The 16789-nt window shown below is 39.2% G+C and overlaps 1 protein-coding gene across 1 annotated transcript in view; it reads left to right on the top strand.

The window, feature by feature from the left end:
- Nucleotides 1-16789, top strand: part of NCOA7 (nuclear receptor coactivator 7) — a 113255-nt gene that overhangs the window by 21535 nt on the left and 74931 nt on the right. The window contains exon 2 of the mRNA XM_015423829.1: nucleotides 357-481. Within this exon, the coding sequence (XP_015279315.1) occupies nucleotides 435-481 (47 nt within the window). The 5' untranslated portion in view covers nucleotides 357-434. The remainder of the gene's footprint in view (nucleotides 1-356; nucleotides 482-16789) is intronic.

Raw genomic sequence — 16789 nt, 5'->3', positions numbered from 1 at the left:
ACCCCCCCCCCCCTCCATGCATCTTGCCCCTTTCTCAGATCCCTGACCTGCTGTTCGGTTTTAAAGTTTTAAAAGCATCATCACTGTCATTTAACTTCTGTGTATCAGAGACTCTATATTTGCCTTTATAAAAGTAACAAGATATAATTTGTGTTTCCTGTACAGTGAGCTGGCCAGCGTCCATTGTCTTTTGTTATTGGTACAATAAGCTGGGTGTCATGTGACTTTCTTTTACTGGTTAAAGTTTACTTCTTGTGGGGCTACAGGCTGTAGCTCTGTGTCTTTATAAATAATGTCAGGGTGTTGACAAGCTAATTAATGAACTTCCACTTTTCTTCCCTTAATGATAAATGTAGGGGCTGTAATGAGGACATGAGGCGCTGACTGGAAACACAAAACCTCACAAGCTTACTTTGGACTTTTTACTGTTTACTATGGAGACCAAGGAAGACAAAAAAGAGCGAAGAGGCTATTTTTACCGGTAAGCTGATAAATATGGTTGTGGATTTCCCCGTCTCTTGTAATATTTTAATTTGGGGCACCAGAGGAGATGTCATTTTCACTCCTTGCTTTCTTTTTCTTATTGTGTCTGGTATAGTAAGTGACTCAGTGCACTTTCTCTGAGTTTATTATTATTTAAGCACTGTATGTTTAATCTGGACTTTGGCTCCCATTTCACTCAGACTACATTAATGTTAACGTTCATACAATGCAAGTTTTGTATGCTTTTTTTTAAAGAGGAAGGTTGCTGTGTAATTCTAACAACTTCAGGCAGTGATGTGCCGTTAAATACTAAGCATAGTGTATGTCTGTTTCATAGAGAGGTTTGGCGGCTATAAGGTGCAACTGGACCTTGTAGGATTACCTATTAACTTGAAACAGAGAGGATAACTCAGGTATTACGTATGCCATGTTAAGATACTCAAGTAAAATATCGAATAATTAGTTTTTTTAAATTACTGACAGGTAAGATACTTTGGCTTTGAAATGGAGATGAGCACCGCAACCCTAGAGTCGGATTCGACTGGCTTTCGAGCAAGGGAACCTTTACCTTTACTAAGATACCTATGAGAACATTGAAACAGCTGCTTTATTTTTTAATAACTTATTTAAAATATGCCCTACTTTTCAGGGCATATTTTTAATACAGGTCAATGCTGCTTAAACCCCCCCAAAACTATATGATCATCAGATTAGATTACATTTCTGATGGTTTTTAGCTTCTTTGTTGTCATGTAAAGAACTAAAGTGTGTAGAGTGGTAGGCTGTATCTTATTTAAAACAGCAACAAAGATATTGGCAGTGGATGAAAACATCAACAAAAAGAAGTCAGCTAAAGCAAGATCAAACTACAAGATCATAATCAGGGTAAGACTGTAGTGGACTTCTGAACCAAAATTAGAACAGAACAACTAATCCTTTGCCTGTCCCCGAAATGCAACCAGTGATTTCAGACAAATGTCATGTGGAAGAGTGTTCCATAGACGTAAAACCACCACTGAAAAGACCATCTGTGGTCATTGCCTGCAGGAGGGGAAAAACTGTCTTGTATAAATCCACCCTGAGCCCGCAAAGAGCTCAATCACTTCCAGATGGAAATCTCCAATGGCACTGACACATGCATGTTGGTTCAATAAAGTATGGGACCACTTCATCATGGAAAAAAACTATGGATCGCATCCAACAGTCAGAAATATACCCTAAACAGTCTATTTATTTATTTATTAAATTACATTTATATCTTTTTAAAAACCACCCTTCCCTGCTTGTGCGGGGCTCAGGGCAGTTCACAGCAGTTTGGTTCAATACAGTGTAAAATAAGGTGAAACCATAAAAACACAATATTTAAAACATTCTGAACATTTTAAAAAGAAGATGGTAGTGCTAACATTCAACTAAGACTAGCAAATACCATCACAATATGCGCAGAATATATCAAGAAAATATATTTAAAGAAAATATACTTAAATAATTTTTAAATAAACCTTTTTCTATTTTAAGTTACTTATAGTAAATTAAGCAGACACTTGTCTTAAAGACCAATGACAAAGAAAGATTTTAACAATGCTAAGTATAAACAAAATTCGCACGATTTTCCCTGCGTCTACTCAATCCTGTTTTTTGAGGATTGAGTAGACGCGGGAAAAATCGCGCAAAGCTGCGGGGCAAAATGCAGCCACGCAGCAGCTTGTGTGAAATTGACACGTACCATCGGGGCAAAAGGGAAGAGTGAGCGCGGAGCAGTGCTTGTGGGAAATTACCCAAAGACTTGCTTAAATATGTAAAAGACTTGCTTAAATATATAAAAATGAAACTATTAATATTGAACTCAAAATTATTTTGATGAAGATTCCGGATATTTTCTCTTTGTTTTGAAGTATTCCTTCTTCAAAAATAACAGTTATCTCTTGCATGAAGCAATGAAATTGACATATATTATTCAATCTTTTTTAGTACAGGAATCCACGTAGATGAGGTGCGAACCTTCTAGTCTAAAGCCAAGTCAGTCAGATCACTTTGCAGACAATAGAATAAAGTTTATTTGAAAATTATTATTTTCTTTAAATATATTTTCTTGATATATTGTGTGCATATTGTCATGGTATTTACTAGTGGTTTTTTACTGTGACCCATCTCCTTTCTTAAGTGCTAGCATTCAGCCATGGGGAGGAGGGTGCCAGGCACAAATAAGGAACTGTCACTGGCCTCAACCAAAGGCCTCGCGGAACATCTCTGCCTTACATGCCCTGCAAAAGTTTAACAGATCAGACAGGGCATGGATGTCACTTGGCAGAGAGTTCAACCAGGCTGGGTCCAGGGCAGAGAAGGCCCTGGCCCTGGTTGAGGCCAGTTGGATATCTTTTGGGCCAGGTCCACAAGAAGGTTCTTATCTGCTGATCTTAATACCCTTTGGGGGACATATTGGGAGAGCTGTTCCTGGAGGTACATAGGTTCCTGACTGTTAAGGGCTTTAAAGGTAAGCACCAAAACCTTGAATCTGATCTGGTGCTTCACTGTCAACCAAAGCAGTTCGCGCAGCACTGGATGTAACTGTGCCACCCGGGAATACCCATAAAGACCCGCGCTGCTGCATTTTGTGCCAGTATGAGCTTCTGAGTACTCCATCTTTCTGTATTATACCTCTGAGGATGCCAGTCACAGCTGCTGGCAAAACGTCAGGTCCTACAATGCCAAGACCATGACCATACAGCTCGGAAAATCTACAACTAATAATTTCAAGGGTAGCCATATGTAAAGTGAGTTACAGTAATCCAGCCTGGAGGTGACCGTTGCATGGATTACTGTGGCAAGATCAGAGTGAGACAGATAGGGGGCCAGTTGTCTGACTTGGCACAGTTGGAAAAATGCCTGCCGGACAACATTGGTGATCTGGGCCTTCATAGATAAAGTGGGGTCCAAGATCATACCCAGACTCCTGATGGTAGGTGCTGGTGTCAGAGGCACCCCTTCAAGGGCTGGGAGTTCGCTCCCTAATTCTAAGTCACCCCCCAGCCACAGAACCTCCATCTTAGTTGGATTCAGCTTCAACCAGCTTTGCTTCAACCATGTCACTACGACCTCCAAACCCTCAGCCAGATTTTTCAGAGCAGAGTCTGGGCAGCCACCCATCAGCAGATATAGGTGGGTGTCATTGGCGTATTGGTAACACCCAAGCCCAAAACTCCGAACCAGCTGGACGAAGGGGCACATGTAGATACTAAACAGCATTGGAGAAAGAGGCACTCCACATAGCTGATATCTCCCCCTCAGCACCACCCTCTGTCCCTGACTTTGGAGAAACGAGATCAGCCACTTCAAGACTGTCCCATGGACTGCTACGTTGGTGGAGTGGTGGATCAAGAGATCAAACACTGAAACTCTTTCTTCTGGTTGGTATGGTGTAGCGACGTGCACATTCTCGGCTCCTCTGGGACACCCGATTCTGTTTCGCTTCTTTTGGAGCCCCCCGGACGTTGGGGGGACTTTGCTAGATCTCCTGGAGAGAGGTCTAGAGCAGGGGGCTCTGTTGCAGCCCCTCCTGTACTCAGCAATGCGGAGGGATGTCCGCTTCTGCCCCGAAGCAGGAACGTTTTCACGGAGTAGAGCATGGACACCATGCTCTACATTAGCTATGAACATCCTTCTTTTAACCTATTGGGACTTACAACAAATGCAGCAATGCAGAAGAAGAAGAAAAGTGAGTACGTTTACTTCTGAATTCAAAGTACAGAAGGAAGATAGAGAGAATTATCCCGAACAAAATAACTAAAATGGAGAAGAACAGCAGCCGATAAATACATGGGAGTGACGGTTGTTTTCCGTTTTGTATTCTTGTTTTTTTGGGAAATTTATAGTTTTTCATCATTGGCAAGGACTTATATTGGATACGAATCGAAGAAGCCTTTGGAAATATAGCAGAAAAATCGCACAACTCCCAAGCTGAAACTGAGGATAAAGAAAAGCTTAATTGACTCAGAGTGGGGTGGAAAACACGGGCGTTTATCAAAAGCTGGATTGTACTCAGAATGAGGTAGTCAGCCTGGAGTATTCCCAAGAGAAGGTCGGTGATGAGACTCAACTCCTTCCATTGAAAATAGTGAGAAAAAAAACAGTTAAAAAGACTTTCTGCTATGTTTGACTAAAAAAAAAGTGCAAAAGCTGAACTTTGAAGGGAAAAAAAGATGGGGGGAAAAAGGACAAAGCAATGATCATGGAAATTTAAAAGAGACAATAAAACTTGGGAACTGGAATTTCTGAAGATTGAGGGGGAAAGGTTAGGAATAATTTATCACACCCATAAGGACAAAAGGCATGTAAAAATGTTGTGGCAAAAGAGCAGGCTACAGATGTATAAGCAGAAAGTGAAATTGTGTGAAAGGTGAAATGTTTGGTTTTCGTCTGACATATGCCTAGATTGAAAAAATGACCTTAAAAACTTTTTTGTTGTATAATAGTGATGATTAAGAAAGTGTTATTATGTGTAATTTAAAGACAAAGGGTGTTGGTAATAATAGGGATGTTAAATTGTTTAATGGTGTTTAATTATGTTTAAATATGTTAGAATATTATAGTCAAGTTGTAATTAATTTTAATCACAATTTAATATGATTTTGAGTGAATCTCCAGGCTAAAGATTAATACAAGGGTCCCAATAAATTGTTAGTAAAAGCAAAATATTTAAAGATAAATTGGTAATAATAAGGATGATTAATTGTTTAAAGGTGTTTGATTATGTTTAATCATGTTAGAATATTATAGTTAAATCATAATTAATTTTAATAATAATGATTTTGAGTGATAATTTGAACCTATAAGTTAAGGTTAGTATGATGGCCTCAATAAATTGCTAGTAAAAGTAAAATATGTAAAGATTATTAAGATTATATTCAGTATTTATATTAAAAAACAAGGAATTGGCAGATTTGTGGAATAATTGTTAATGTAATAGGAAAGGTTAGAATATGGATGAATAATTGTTTAATTGTATTTAATGGTGTTAGAGTATTGTATCACGATGGTGTAATTAAGTTCTAATTAATTTTGATACTAGCTTAGCATGTCTGTGTTGGATAAAGATTAACTTTGAGACAAACAAAGAAAGATAAAGACCCGGCAGAATATAACTCTATTTAATGAATAATAGAGTTAACCCTCAAGCTAAGCTTGATATAATGGTTTCAACAAAATGATACATTAATTTACATGCTGTAGAGATTGAATAAAAATTTAAAAGGGTAATAAAAGAAAAAAGTCTTAAAATTGTAATATTAAACCCTGTTCCTATACTAAAAGCAAGGAATTGGCAGACGACTGAAAGATGTGTAATAGTAATGGTTAGAACCTTGAATGGTGAAGATAATGATGATTGTAAACAGTGAATATGAATATCTTATACTGTTAATATGAACTGACAGTTTAATTTGGAAAATGCAGTATTTAAACTTTAACAGAAACAGAGATAGAAGTAGCTACTCAATATAGAATTGACCAAAAGGTTGAATATAAGAACAAAATAATCATTTTTTTGTTTCGCTTCTCTGTTAATCAGTGTTGCTGAAAAGACAAACTGCTATTTTAGGTTTTTTGCATGTAGCTTTGTTGATGTTCTTGTTTATATGTATATGATATCGGCCTATATTATAAAAAACCCAATAAATATATTGTTAAAAAAGAGATCAAACACTGAGGTAATATCTAACAGTATCAGCAATGCTGACCCACCTCGATCCAGCTGCCCATGAAGGTCATGTGTGAGGGTGACCAACACCGTCTCTGTCCCATGGCTGAGGCAGAAACTGGACTGGAATGGGACCACTGCCGATGTTTCATCCAGGAAACTCTGGAGCTGCTCTGCAGCTGCTCTTTCAATTACCTTACCCAGAAATGAAAGATTTGAGACTGGTTGGTAATTGGCTGGATTGGTAGGATCCAGAGATGGCTTTTTCAAGAGTGGAACAGCCACAGCCTCTTTCAAACCCCTCCAGGTAGACCGCTGAATCCAGGGACAGATTAACAATGTCTACCAAGGGGCCCCATACCTTTGCTGCCAGCCTTCACCAGTCACAGACAAGGATCTAGGAGGTGTGTGGTTGGCCTAACAGCACCCAGAATCCTGTCAACATTGGAAAGGTGATTGAAGGTTTCAGTAACTGAATCCAAAGATGGTCAAGGAGCCTCCAGTTCACTTATTGCATCAATAATGGCTGGGAGAGTGCGATGGAGAGACAAGACTTTTTCCATTAAAAACCGTACAGAAACTTCAGAGTTAAGAGCCAATTTCCTAATATTTTGGTTTTTCTCAGTACGAGAAGTTAACGATCCAATTACCCTAAATAATTGCACTGAGCGTGAGCTTGTGGAACATATGGAGGCTGTGAAATACTTCTTCATAGCCTTCACCACCATCTCATAGGTGTTCATAAACATCTTGCCTCTTTGTCATGAGTGTGTCGCCACACTTGCTCTAGCCGTCTCAGCTCCTGTTTCATCCCCCTGAGTTTCATTGTATACCAGGGCGACAATTTAGCGTGGGAGCGAAGAGGGCATCGGGAGGGCAATCTCATCAATGGCTTCAGAGAGATGGGAGTTCCAGTCCTCTTTCAGCGCATCTAATGAGTCACTGGAGGGCATTAGATCCCGCACAGTTGTCTGTAATCCAGTTGGATCCATAAGTGTCTCAGGCCGAGCATAAATCCGCTCGTCGCCTAGACAGATTCTAAGAACTTTCAAAAGTAGCCCTATGTAGAACACAGTACAGTAATCTATTTGGGAGGTCACAAAACCATGCTTGACTGGGGCAAGGTCAGGCTTGTCCTTATAACTGATATATCATCATAAACTGATAAAGACATTCTTGGCCTCTGATTATTCAAGAGCAAAGCAGATTTGAGAGTACCATTATATAGAGCTTTAAGATGAAACTGGTACTTTGAAGTCTGGTAATACTGTAAAACATGTTGTCATTGTTAATACATGCTATTGATACAAGATGCTAAACCCCAAAAAGATTAAGGAACATATAAAATCTATTCCAAGACCGTATATAATCCTAGGAGAACAATTCTACTTTAATAAATACACAAGATAAAGCATAAAATATCATACAGACCAAAGAAAATATTTACATTAAAATCATATAGACCAAACACATTTCAACTAAATAGTCTTTTTCAATTTGCAAGTTCACTAAAATGCCATCTATTGATTGTTGGTAGAGTATATTAACAAAAACATTATTTCCAGTTCCATTTAAACCCAAGCTATAGAACTAATGATAGAAAAATTTCCTTGTAGGCACTAATATTGCATGCACACATCCTGAATGCTACCAGTTCAAAAAAGGCTGTATCCAAAATAAGTATAGTCACTCTAATCAGGCATAGTCCCTGAAGGGTCTCGGTACTTGAAGTTTGGGTCTATCGTTTTGTGTGCTGGTTATTGCTTTACCCCCCACCCCCTTTGGGTACAAGATGTCCATGTCAGTGGGTTAGACTCAACATTTTGAATCAGTTGGAATTTTCAAGAGGTTTTCAAAGGCAGCCCAATGTAGAATGTGTTACAGCCTTTGATGTCATGGGAATGTGCACAGTCAAGTCATTTCATTCTAGGAAAGGGCATGCCTGCCATACCAAATGAAACTGACCAAAGGCAGTTTGAAACATGAATACCATTTGTGCATCTGAGGATAAGGCCAGATCTAAAATCTGCAAACATATCTTAGGGGGAGTACTGCTATGTGCAGAACATGTGATACCATGTGCGGAACAATAACTCTCAAGTCCACTGTCATCTTTACAGCACATTAACTGATCCATCTGGCTCTGATGAAAGGAAGAAAGACAACAGTTAAAACATAGGGGAGAAGGGAGAATCACTGAGGGAACGCCAAGCAAAACTAAAAAGTCTTTACCCACTGGTAGAAGGTGGCAACAGAATAAAACAGATGAATCTTCCTGGGGTGAGAGTACCAAAGTTTTGGTGCCACTGCTGAGAAGGCCCTCTACAGTGGATATTCTATACCAGTGATGGCGAACCTTTTAGAGACCGAGTGCCCAAACTGCGACCCAAAACCCACTTATTTATCTCAAAGTGCCAACACGGCAATTTAACCTGAATATTGAGGTTTTACTTTAGAAGAAACAAATCATACATTAACTTAAGATGATCCAAACAAAGTAAGGAAAGCAATCCCAAATGCTTTCATTTACTTAAAATTATTTGGCAGAGAATTCGACACTTTAATGATGGTCTGGGCCTGGCTGGGGCGATGGCATGCATGCCCACAGAGAGGGCTCTGAGTGCCACCTCTGGCACCCGTGCCATAGGTTCGCCACCACTGTTCTATACCATCTACTGTTTTCATTTTGTATTTAATGTATTATAGAAGCATATTGAGAAAAGAGATGCTTGGGAGATGCTGAAACTTTGGAAAGTTTTGTTTTTTAAAACCATCAGGTGAATTGATTTCAAAGTCTCTCTTTTGGTGACTTAGCAAACTGTCACAGTGACAGAGTTCTTAATACTGTTCCTTATTTGACTGGAGCTTTTGCTGGTAATGTCAGTAAGCTGGGGATAGGCACCACAGCTAGCTGCATGAACTGGTGTTTGAAATGTTCCATTGGTGCTCCATTGTGTAGCTCTGGTATAAAACACAAGGGAGCAACAGCTGTTAAACCTATGTTCTGTGTTAATCTTCAGTATGAGCTGAAGCACATCTGAAGAATAAATATCAGAAGTGTTTAATTTTCAAATAAAAGCTCTCAAATGTGTTAATATTCCTGAAGCTTCCTGAAGATGCTCGTGTCTTGTACAAGCTTCTCTACCTCAGGAGACACATTACCTCCAGAGAAACATTTACACTGTTCATTTACGTGCATACTTTCCCAGTTCTCAGCCACCAAAGTATATCTATAATTGCTATACACTTAACTAAGTTCTAGGGTGAGATTGGGTTATATCCAATGCTTAAAAAGTGTGTTCTGGTAGGGTTCATGCGAGGGCAGGGATTCAGTCTGCAGTGTGCTTTTAAGCAGTAGCAGTTCAATAATTGTTGCCTTACACTGAATCAGACCTTCAGTCCAGCAAGGTCAGTGTTTTCTGCTTGGACTGACAGTTGCTTTCCAAGGTCTTTTTCATCTTCTACTGCTTGGTCCTTTTTAACTGGAGAGTCTGGGGATTGAGTCCTCCTGCATGCAAAGCAGAGGTTATTCCTCTGAGCCACAGCCCCTCCCCTCAGTAGCTCAAAGCCCTCAACCAACCTTGTCAGTCAGCAGCAGCAGCTCCCCTTTTCCTGTGGGTTCAGTTTGCCAATCTTTGCTCTCATCAGCAACAGCATCACTACATACCTTACTCGTATGCTTACAGCTAAGCATAGGTCGGTGGCACCAGTTTTTTCCAAACCTGCTGTCAGATTTGTTTTTGTCTCACTGCTAGATTTTTTTAACCTTGTTGGAGACCATTTTATTCTTTCTAAAACCTCCTTCTCTGAAGCTGCCCTAAATATCAGAGTTTACATTGTATGTGTGGTACTTCTCACCAAAGCATGCAAAACATGCACTTCCTGTCATTTCTGGTAATATGCGTATAAAGTTAACATGCTGTACATACACAGTCAGGCCTTGTGAGAAATACACAAATTAAACTAATTTGGCTTTCTTGGGATTGATGAGGACTTCATTGTCTATCTCAATGACCGTGTGTTTATCAATGAGAATCTTGTCAGAACTCTTTCTTATGTTTGTTGTGACTTGTTTTCTGCATCCTAGCTCCTGCTTCTTCTTCTTTTATGTACACTTGGAATAACTGTTGGTTTTGTAAGCACAGTGGTTGCATACTGTAAACAGTTTTATCAGCCCGATTAAAAAAATTTAACTGAAACTGAAGAGCACAGTTAAGGGGGGGGAGGAGATCTGTTGCTTGAGAGCCTGTGGTACAGATTCTCAGTCCTTGTACCAGTGACCCTGGTCTAGTCAGCTATCATCGACTGTGCCCAGGGGTCAGGCAAACATACTGCAATCTGTAATCATTATGCAGGCTGCCAGTATGTTTAAGGATCCAGGTCAAGGTGCTGGTACTTACTTTTAAAGCCATTCATGACCTGAAGCCTGGATATTTAAAGACTCCCTCTACCAGTATGAGCCTGTGCAGCTGGTGCGTTCTTCACAACAAACTTTGCTGGCTGTTCTGACCCCTGCCAAGTTTCATTCAGCTGCTGCTGAGTCACAAGTGTTTTCAGTGGCTGCAGCCCCATTCCTCTAAAGGCTGCCAATTGGAACTCGTCGACTGCATTATAGTTAATCAGGGCTGGGGGGTGGTTATAGGAATTTTTAAAGTGAGTATTTCTGCTTGTTCTTAATTCTCTGATTTATTTTACTTTAAATAGTTTTATTGTGTTACATGCCTTGGGTCCCATTTGTTTGAAGAGGTGGGCCTATACATATTTAAATAAATATCTAACATGCAGTGAAAATCTGTTAAATACCTCTCAGCCTGCAGTTCTCCATACCTGCTGTGTAAACATATAGGGAACTAAGACAGGCTGTGGACAAGAACTAAATACACATCATACCTTGAACTATGTTTGTCCACAAGAACTGGAGAAATGGTCAGATCTGACCCATCTCTTTTTTGGGAGAACTGACCTTTTTTTTGCAATAAATTGGGCTAGAGGAGAAACTGGACTGAACTCAGATTTTGGTTTTGAGGGTATGTGAATGAAGGTGAAGGTTATCATCATGCTGGCACCCATGTGTCTATGTTCTGGCTGCATCAAGGCCTAAGTGTGAAACGGGTGTGGTTAACCGCTGTGTCTCAGAGCTAGCAATCAGAAGTCTAGTATTTTGTTCTTAGAGAATCTCTTGTTGCAGTAAAACATACCGGTAGATCGTGTTCTCAGGCTTTGGCAAAAAGAAGTTGTTTTCAGCTGTAAAAACACATACAGTTTGCCAGAACTCTTCATCAGGCTGGATTTGACAAATATAAAATGTAATAAATAGGGGTGTGCAAAAAATGGTATCTCCCGGGTTTAGGTATATTGAATTTAAAAAATATTGGTATTTCCCAATATTCCCAAGTCACAGTACTTGTATAGTATTTGGATTTGGTAAATATTTTGGAAAGCTGAAGTTTTTTGGCTCCATTGTAGCCTGTCGGGACCATTATAGTCAATGGTCCCCATAGATTGGGCTAGAGGAGAAACTGGACTGAACTCAGATTTTGGTTTTGAGGGTATATGAATGACGGTGAAGGTTATCATCACGCTAGCACCCATGTGTCTATGTTCTGGCTGCATCAAGGCCTAAGTGTGAAATGGGTGTGATTAACCACTGTGTCTCAGAGCTGGCAATCAGAAGTTTAGTATTTTGTTCTTAAAGAATCTCTTGTTGCAGTAAAGTTCTCAGGCTTTGGCAAAAAGAAGTTGTTAGCTGTAAAAAACACATACAGTTTGCCAGAACTCTTTATCAGGCTGGATTTCACAAATATAAAATGTAACAAGTAGGGGTGTGCAAAAAATGGTATCTCCTAGGTTTAGGTATATTGAACAAAAAAATATTGGTATTTCCCAATATTCCCAAGTCACAATACTTGTATGGTATTTGGATTTGGTAAATATTTCGGAAAGCTGAAGTCATGTGACTTGGAGAAGGCCTTTAAAGGGACAGCAATCTCTTTAAATGCTCTTTAAGTTAGCTGTCCGGTGGCTCCAAAAATCCCAAATATTTTTGGGGATTTTCAGGGCTTTGCCGGTTCAGGTAGCCGAAATGCAGCCCCTTTTGGTAACTGGCTTAAAAAAAAAATATCCTGAAGCTACCAATAAGGTATTTTTTTCAGCTCAGTTTATGCCAAATGTACACCCGTAGTAACAAGTTCAAAATCCTGTGCACTGTTGTGTGTCTTTTGGTTGGTTCTAATAAAAAGTTGTGGAGCTGCTGTGGCTCAAGTGGTTAAGACGCTGAACTGCAGGCTGTGGAAGGTCGGTAGTTCAGCAGTTCAAGACCCAGGTGCCGCAAGACGGAGTGAGCTCCCGTCTCTCGTTCCAGCTCCTGCCAACCTAGCAGCTCGAAAGCAAGAAATTGCAAGTAGATAAATAGGTACCACTTTCGTGGGAAGGTAACAGCGTTCCGTGCGCCTTGGTGTTTAGTCATGCCGGCCACATGACCACGGAAACATCTTCGGACAGCGCTGGCTCTTCAGCTTTGAAACGGAGATTAGCACCACAACCCTAGAGTAGGATTCGACTGGCTTTCGAGCAAGGGAACCTTTACCTTTAATAAAAAGTATTATGTGGATTGTGTTCTGATTTGTTCAAAACTTACCATTTTCTGTGCTCATTTTTATGAGTTGCCAAACAGTTGGGGCCATGCAGCTTTTAGAACATGTAACTTGGGAACAGTGGTTTTTATAGATAGTTTTGACTACAAGAAAAGTAGGGCAGATCTTAAAACTGAAACCACGACAGTAATAAATGCAATAGTTTCCTTTTCAAAGAGTTCACTAAATAAACCATAGGGTGCACTATGAGAATTTTCATGTTGCCCAGAGACAGTTTAATAAATGATAAAAGCCCATAGTTTGTGAGGTTGTCTTTTGGTGCAGCTGTAGCTTCTCTTGTTCTCTCTTGTAGTGAACACAAGTTTCGTTTCTTGGAAATGTATTAAAATAAACCGCATAAGTACGTTTTGAAAGCACACTGCATGAAATCTACTGGCCTGTTGTTTTCTGAGCTAGATTGCTCAGCACCTGGTTTAAGTCTTTAGTGAGTGTGTGTGTGTGTGTGTTTTGGGTTTTTTTGTTTTTGTTTTGTTTAGGTGGAGCTTTGTGAAACTAGATTAGTTTACCTGCACAGATTCCACAGGGTGTTCTTTTATGAGTCAAGGGGCCTTGTTGGGTAGTAATAGATGAGAATGATAAGGTGGTTCCTTTTAATGGGATAAAACTGTACTTATTTTGTCCTTAATGATTTATGAAGCACATCTGGGATAACCTGGCTCTATCTATGACATTGTTATCCTGCCCTTCCTCCAAGGAGATTTAAACCATGGACTTCCCAGGTCACATTGTGCAGTTCTGATAAGGAACAAGTAGTACAACCACTACTGTTATTGTTTGTTATTTATAAATATCCTTACTGTGCCCATCATAGTTTATATGCTAAATTTTGACATAGACAAGTGAGAGCAAATGGAAATGGAGGCAGGGATTACTAAAGGAAGCACTTTGTATTTAAGGTTAATTTCAAGAGGGGATGGGAGACTAGGGGTTAGAGGTCATAATAACTCCTTTCAGTCATTATGTTTAACCTTGCGTATGGGCAGAATGTACTGCAGTCAATCATCCTGATACATGTGAGTGCATATAGTGTATTCTTCTTGTAAAAAGGTAAAGGTTTCCCTTGCTTGAAAGCTAGTCAAATCCAATTTTAGGGTCATCTTTATTTTCAAAACGAAGATCCAGCGCTGTCCAAAGACGTGTTCGTGGTCATGTGGCCAGCATGACTAAATGCTGAGGTGCACAGAATGCTGTTACTTTCCCACCAAAGGGGTGCCTATTTATCTACTTGCAGTTTCTTGCTTTTGAACTGCTAGATTGGCAGGAGCTGGGGCCAGAGACAGGAGCTCACTCCACCATGTGGCACTAGGGTCTTGAACTGCTGAGCCACAGACCTTCCGGTCTGCAGCTTCAACGTCTTAACCTCTGAGCTACCACGGTCCCATTCTTCCTGTACATGTGATCAAATGTAATGACTGAAAAGGGCTAGTAAGTTGCCTTATTTCACTTTTCAGAGTTTAAATATTTGGAGGTTCTAAACAACACCTTTCAGGGATGTATGAATAAACACCTAGGATCTGTTATGGTAGCTGAGCATTCTAAAACATTATGGGTGAAAAACACACATGTGAGTGTTTTTACAGATAATGTGGAAGAGTTACATTAAAGGTACAGGTTCAAGTAAATTACATCTTTTTTTGGCTTTTTCTGTCTTTGTGTTTTATGACATATTTGATTGGGGGTGGGTGGGTTAATGGCTTTTGCCCACTAAATCTGCCAGAGGTAATCAACAGGTAATCTTGTTCTGCTAGTATTTGATGTCTCTGTCACCTCTGTAATGTAGTGAACTAATATTGCTGTGGCATAGCTGTTGCTGTATACGATTCTAATAATAGGTATGATGTTGCAAAGCTAAGGGTAAGTTTTTAAAATTTCTGCCAGCTTCATATATGCTCAGAAATATTTTATGTAAGCCACTCTTCATTGTTTATTGTGCCAAATTTTGTCACATAGACATTGGGTAATTACATTATCAGTTACATTTGCAACACATTTTGGGCCACCACCTCTTTTCCAAACAGCCTGAGTTGCTCCGATGAGAGCTAGTATTGGGAATGAATTTCATTTTTTCCACTTCACCCATCTAGGGTACCTATAGAAATCGGGTTGAGAAGCACTTGGAAACATGAACAATAATCTTTATTCATGCGGATTGCATTGGCATTTACAGCTGGCAGTTCTCTCTGTTGCTGGTAGGGGTGTATGGGTTCAGCTGCTATCACTACATCCCCTCCTTTACCTCCACTCATTTTCCCTCATCCTCCTACTTCTTCCTCACCTTCCTGTTGTTTTTTTCTTCATCATCTTCCTGCCATTGTTTTATCTTCTCCTTTCAGATTTTTTAAAAGTAAAATTTCTCTCTTAATGTAAACTATAATCCTGTAAGAGTTTGATTGGCATTTTTGTTGGAGTTGTGAGGTCTGCTTTCTTTTACAGTTTTAGAGTTGTTGTTTTTTTAAAAAAAGAAAACTATTCAGGTTTTTTTTTTTTTTTTGCAGATTTAGGGATTTTCCTCAGTTTGCAGAAAAATCAGATTTCTATGTTCATGGTCCTGTTATATGGGTGTTTTTTTTTTAATCCACAATTTGGACATGTTCAGAATTGCATATCGAGATAAGGAAAAGAAATGTTCATCGTGAACATAGATCAGCATTTTAGAGCCAGTTGAAGAATTTTTTTTACACAAGAGACTAGGCTTTCAGTGATCTAAGGTATGCTGTCTTTTGAAAGTAAATACACCTATAATAACACCATGTTGGATATGTTTTCACAATTTGGGGGTATTCTTCATAAGCGCTGTCAAGTCATAGCTGACTTATGGTGACCCCAGCAAGGGGCTTTCAAGGCAAGTAAGAAGCAGAAGTGGTTTGCCATTGCCTTCCTTTGCAGAGTTTTCCTTGTTGGTCTCCCATGGAAGTACCCGCCCTATTTACCTTCTGAGTTAATATCACAACAACAAAATATTTTATGCTAGTTAAATACACATTAAGAATTTGCTGTTCATTCAAGCCAATATTTTCACACACAACCCAATAATGGAAGTGACTTATGTTTTCTTATAAATTAACCCTTCCCAGATAGAACTGCATTTTCATTGTTGCTAAGTGTTGGTTGCTTCATATTTTTCCTTATGCCAGAATGTATGGTTGTTGCAGCAACACTTACTGGCAAATCAGTGTTCACTTAGGACAATTGATGTGTTTTCAGCATTTCACATTATCTTAATAGCTATGATTTCCTGATGGTATACATAGCTAGATTATAAAATGAGGTTTTCCCTCTTCCTTCTTCAGTAATATTTATCATCCTTACAAAGGACAGGATACTCTTATAGAGATACACTGCACTGGAAAAATAGATGCTTGAATTCCAAGCCAAAGCTGCAGTTGTTTTAGTTGTACCCTTAAGGAGTCTTAACCAGTCCTACAGTGCATTGCAGTTCATTCACTAAGATTTGTCTTGAGCTTTATCACTAAATAATAACAGAATCATACCTGAATCTATAAAAGCTCAAATTCTGCCTTCAAAAGATCTTGCTCCTTACAAAGGAACAATGGCTCTAATTTGTTCAGTAGTTTGTACTAGGTGTGTAGAAGTTGTTCCTAAAGTTGTTATCTTAATAATTTTCCTGTAATGGTTGATATTGTGCAAATAACTCTGCTTTTTCCTTAAATGGGCAGGCTTTCTTTGCACAGTACTATAGAAACAATTGCTCTGATCATAGAGAACAAACTGTAAATGCTGTAGCCAGTGATATTGAATCTTTTATTAATATAGAAATAAAATGTATTTCAGCACTGTTAAGCTGTTGAGAGTTTTTGGAATGCTAGCATGAATATGCTATGAAGATGTATATAATATTACTCCAATATGCCATGAAGATTTGTATAATATTACCCCAATTACCTTATCTTATAAAACAGAAAGGGCCATAGGGATCAGAAAAGCTTTGTATGTGCAT

Source organism: Gekko japonicus, unplaced genomic scaffold (genome assembly GCF_001447785.1).
Source record: "Gekko japonicus isolate JY-2015 unplaced genomic scaffold, Gekko_japonicus_V1.1 scaffold186, whole genome shotgun sequence".
Classification (NCBI taxonomy): Eukaryota; Metazoa; Chordata; class Lepidosauria; order Squamata; family Gekkonidae; genus Gekko; species Gekko japonicus.
The sequence above is the reverse complement of the archived record's forward strand: the minus strand, read 5'-3'. Positions and strand labels throughout refer to the sequence as shown.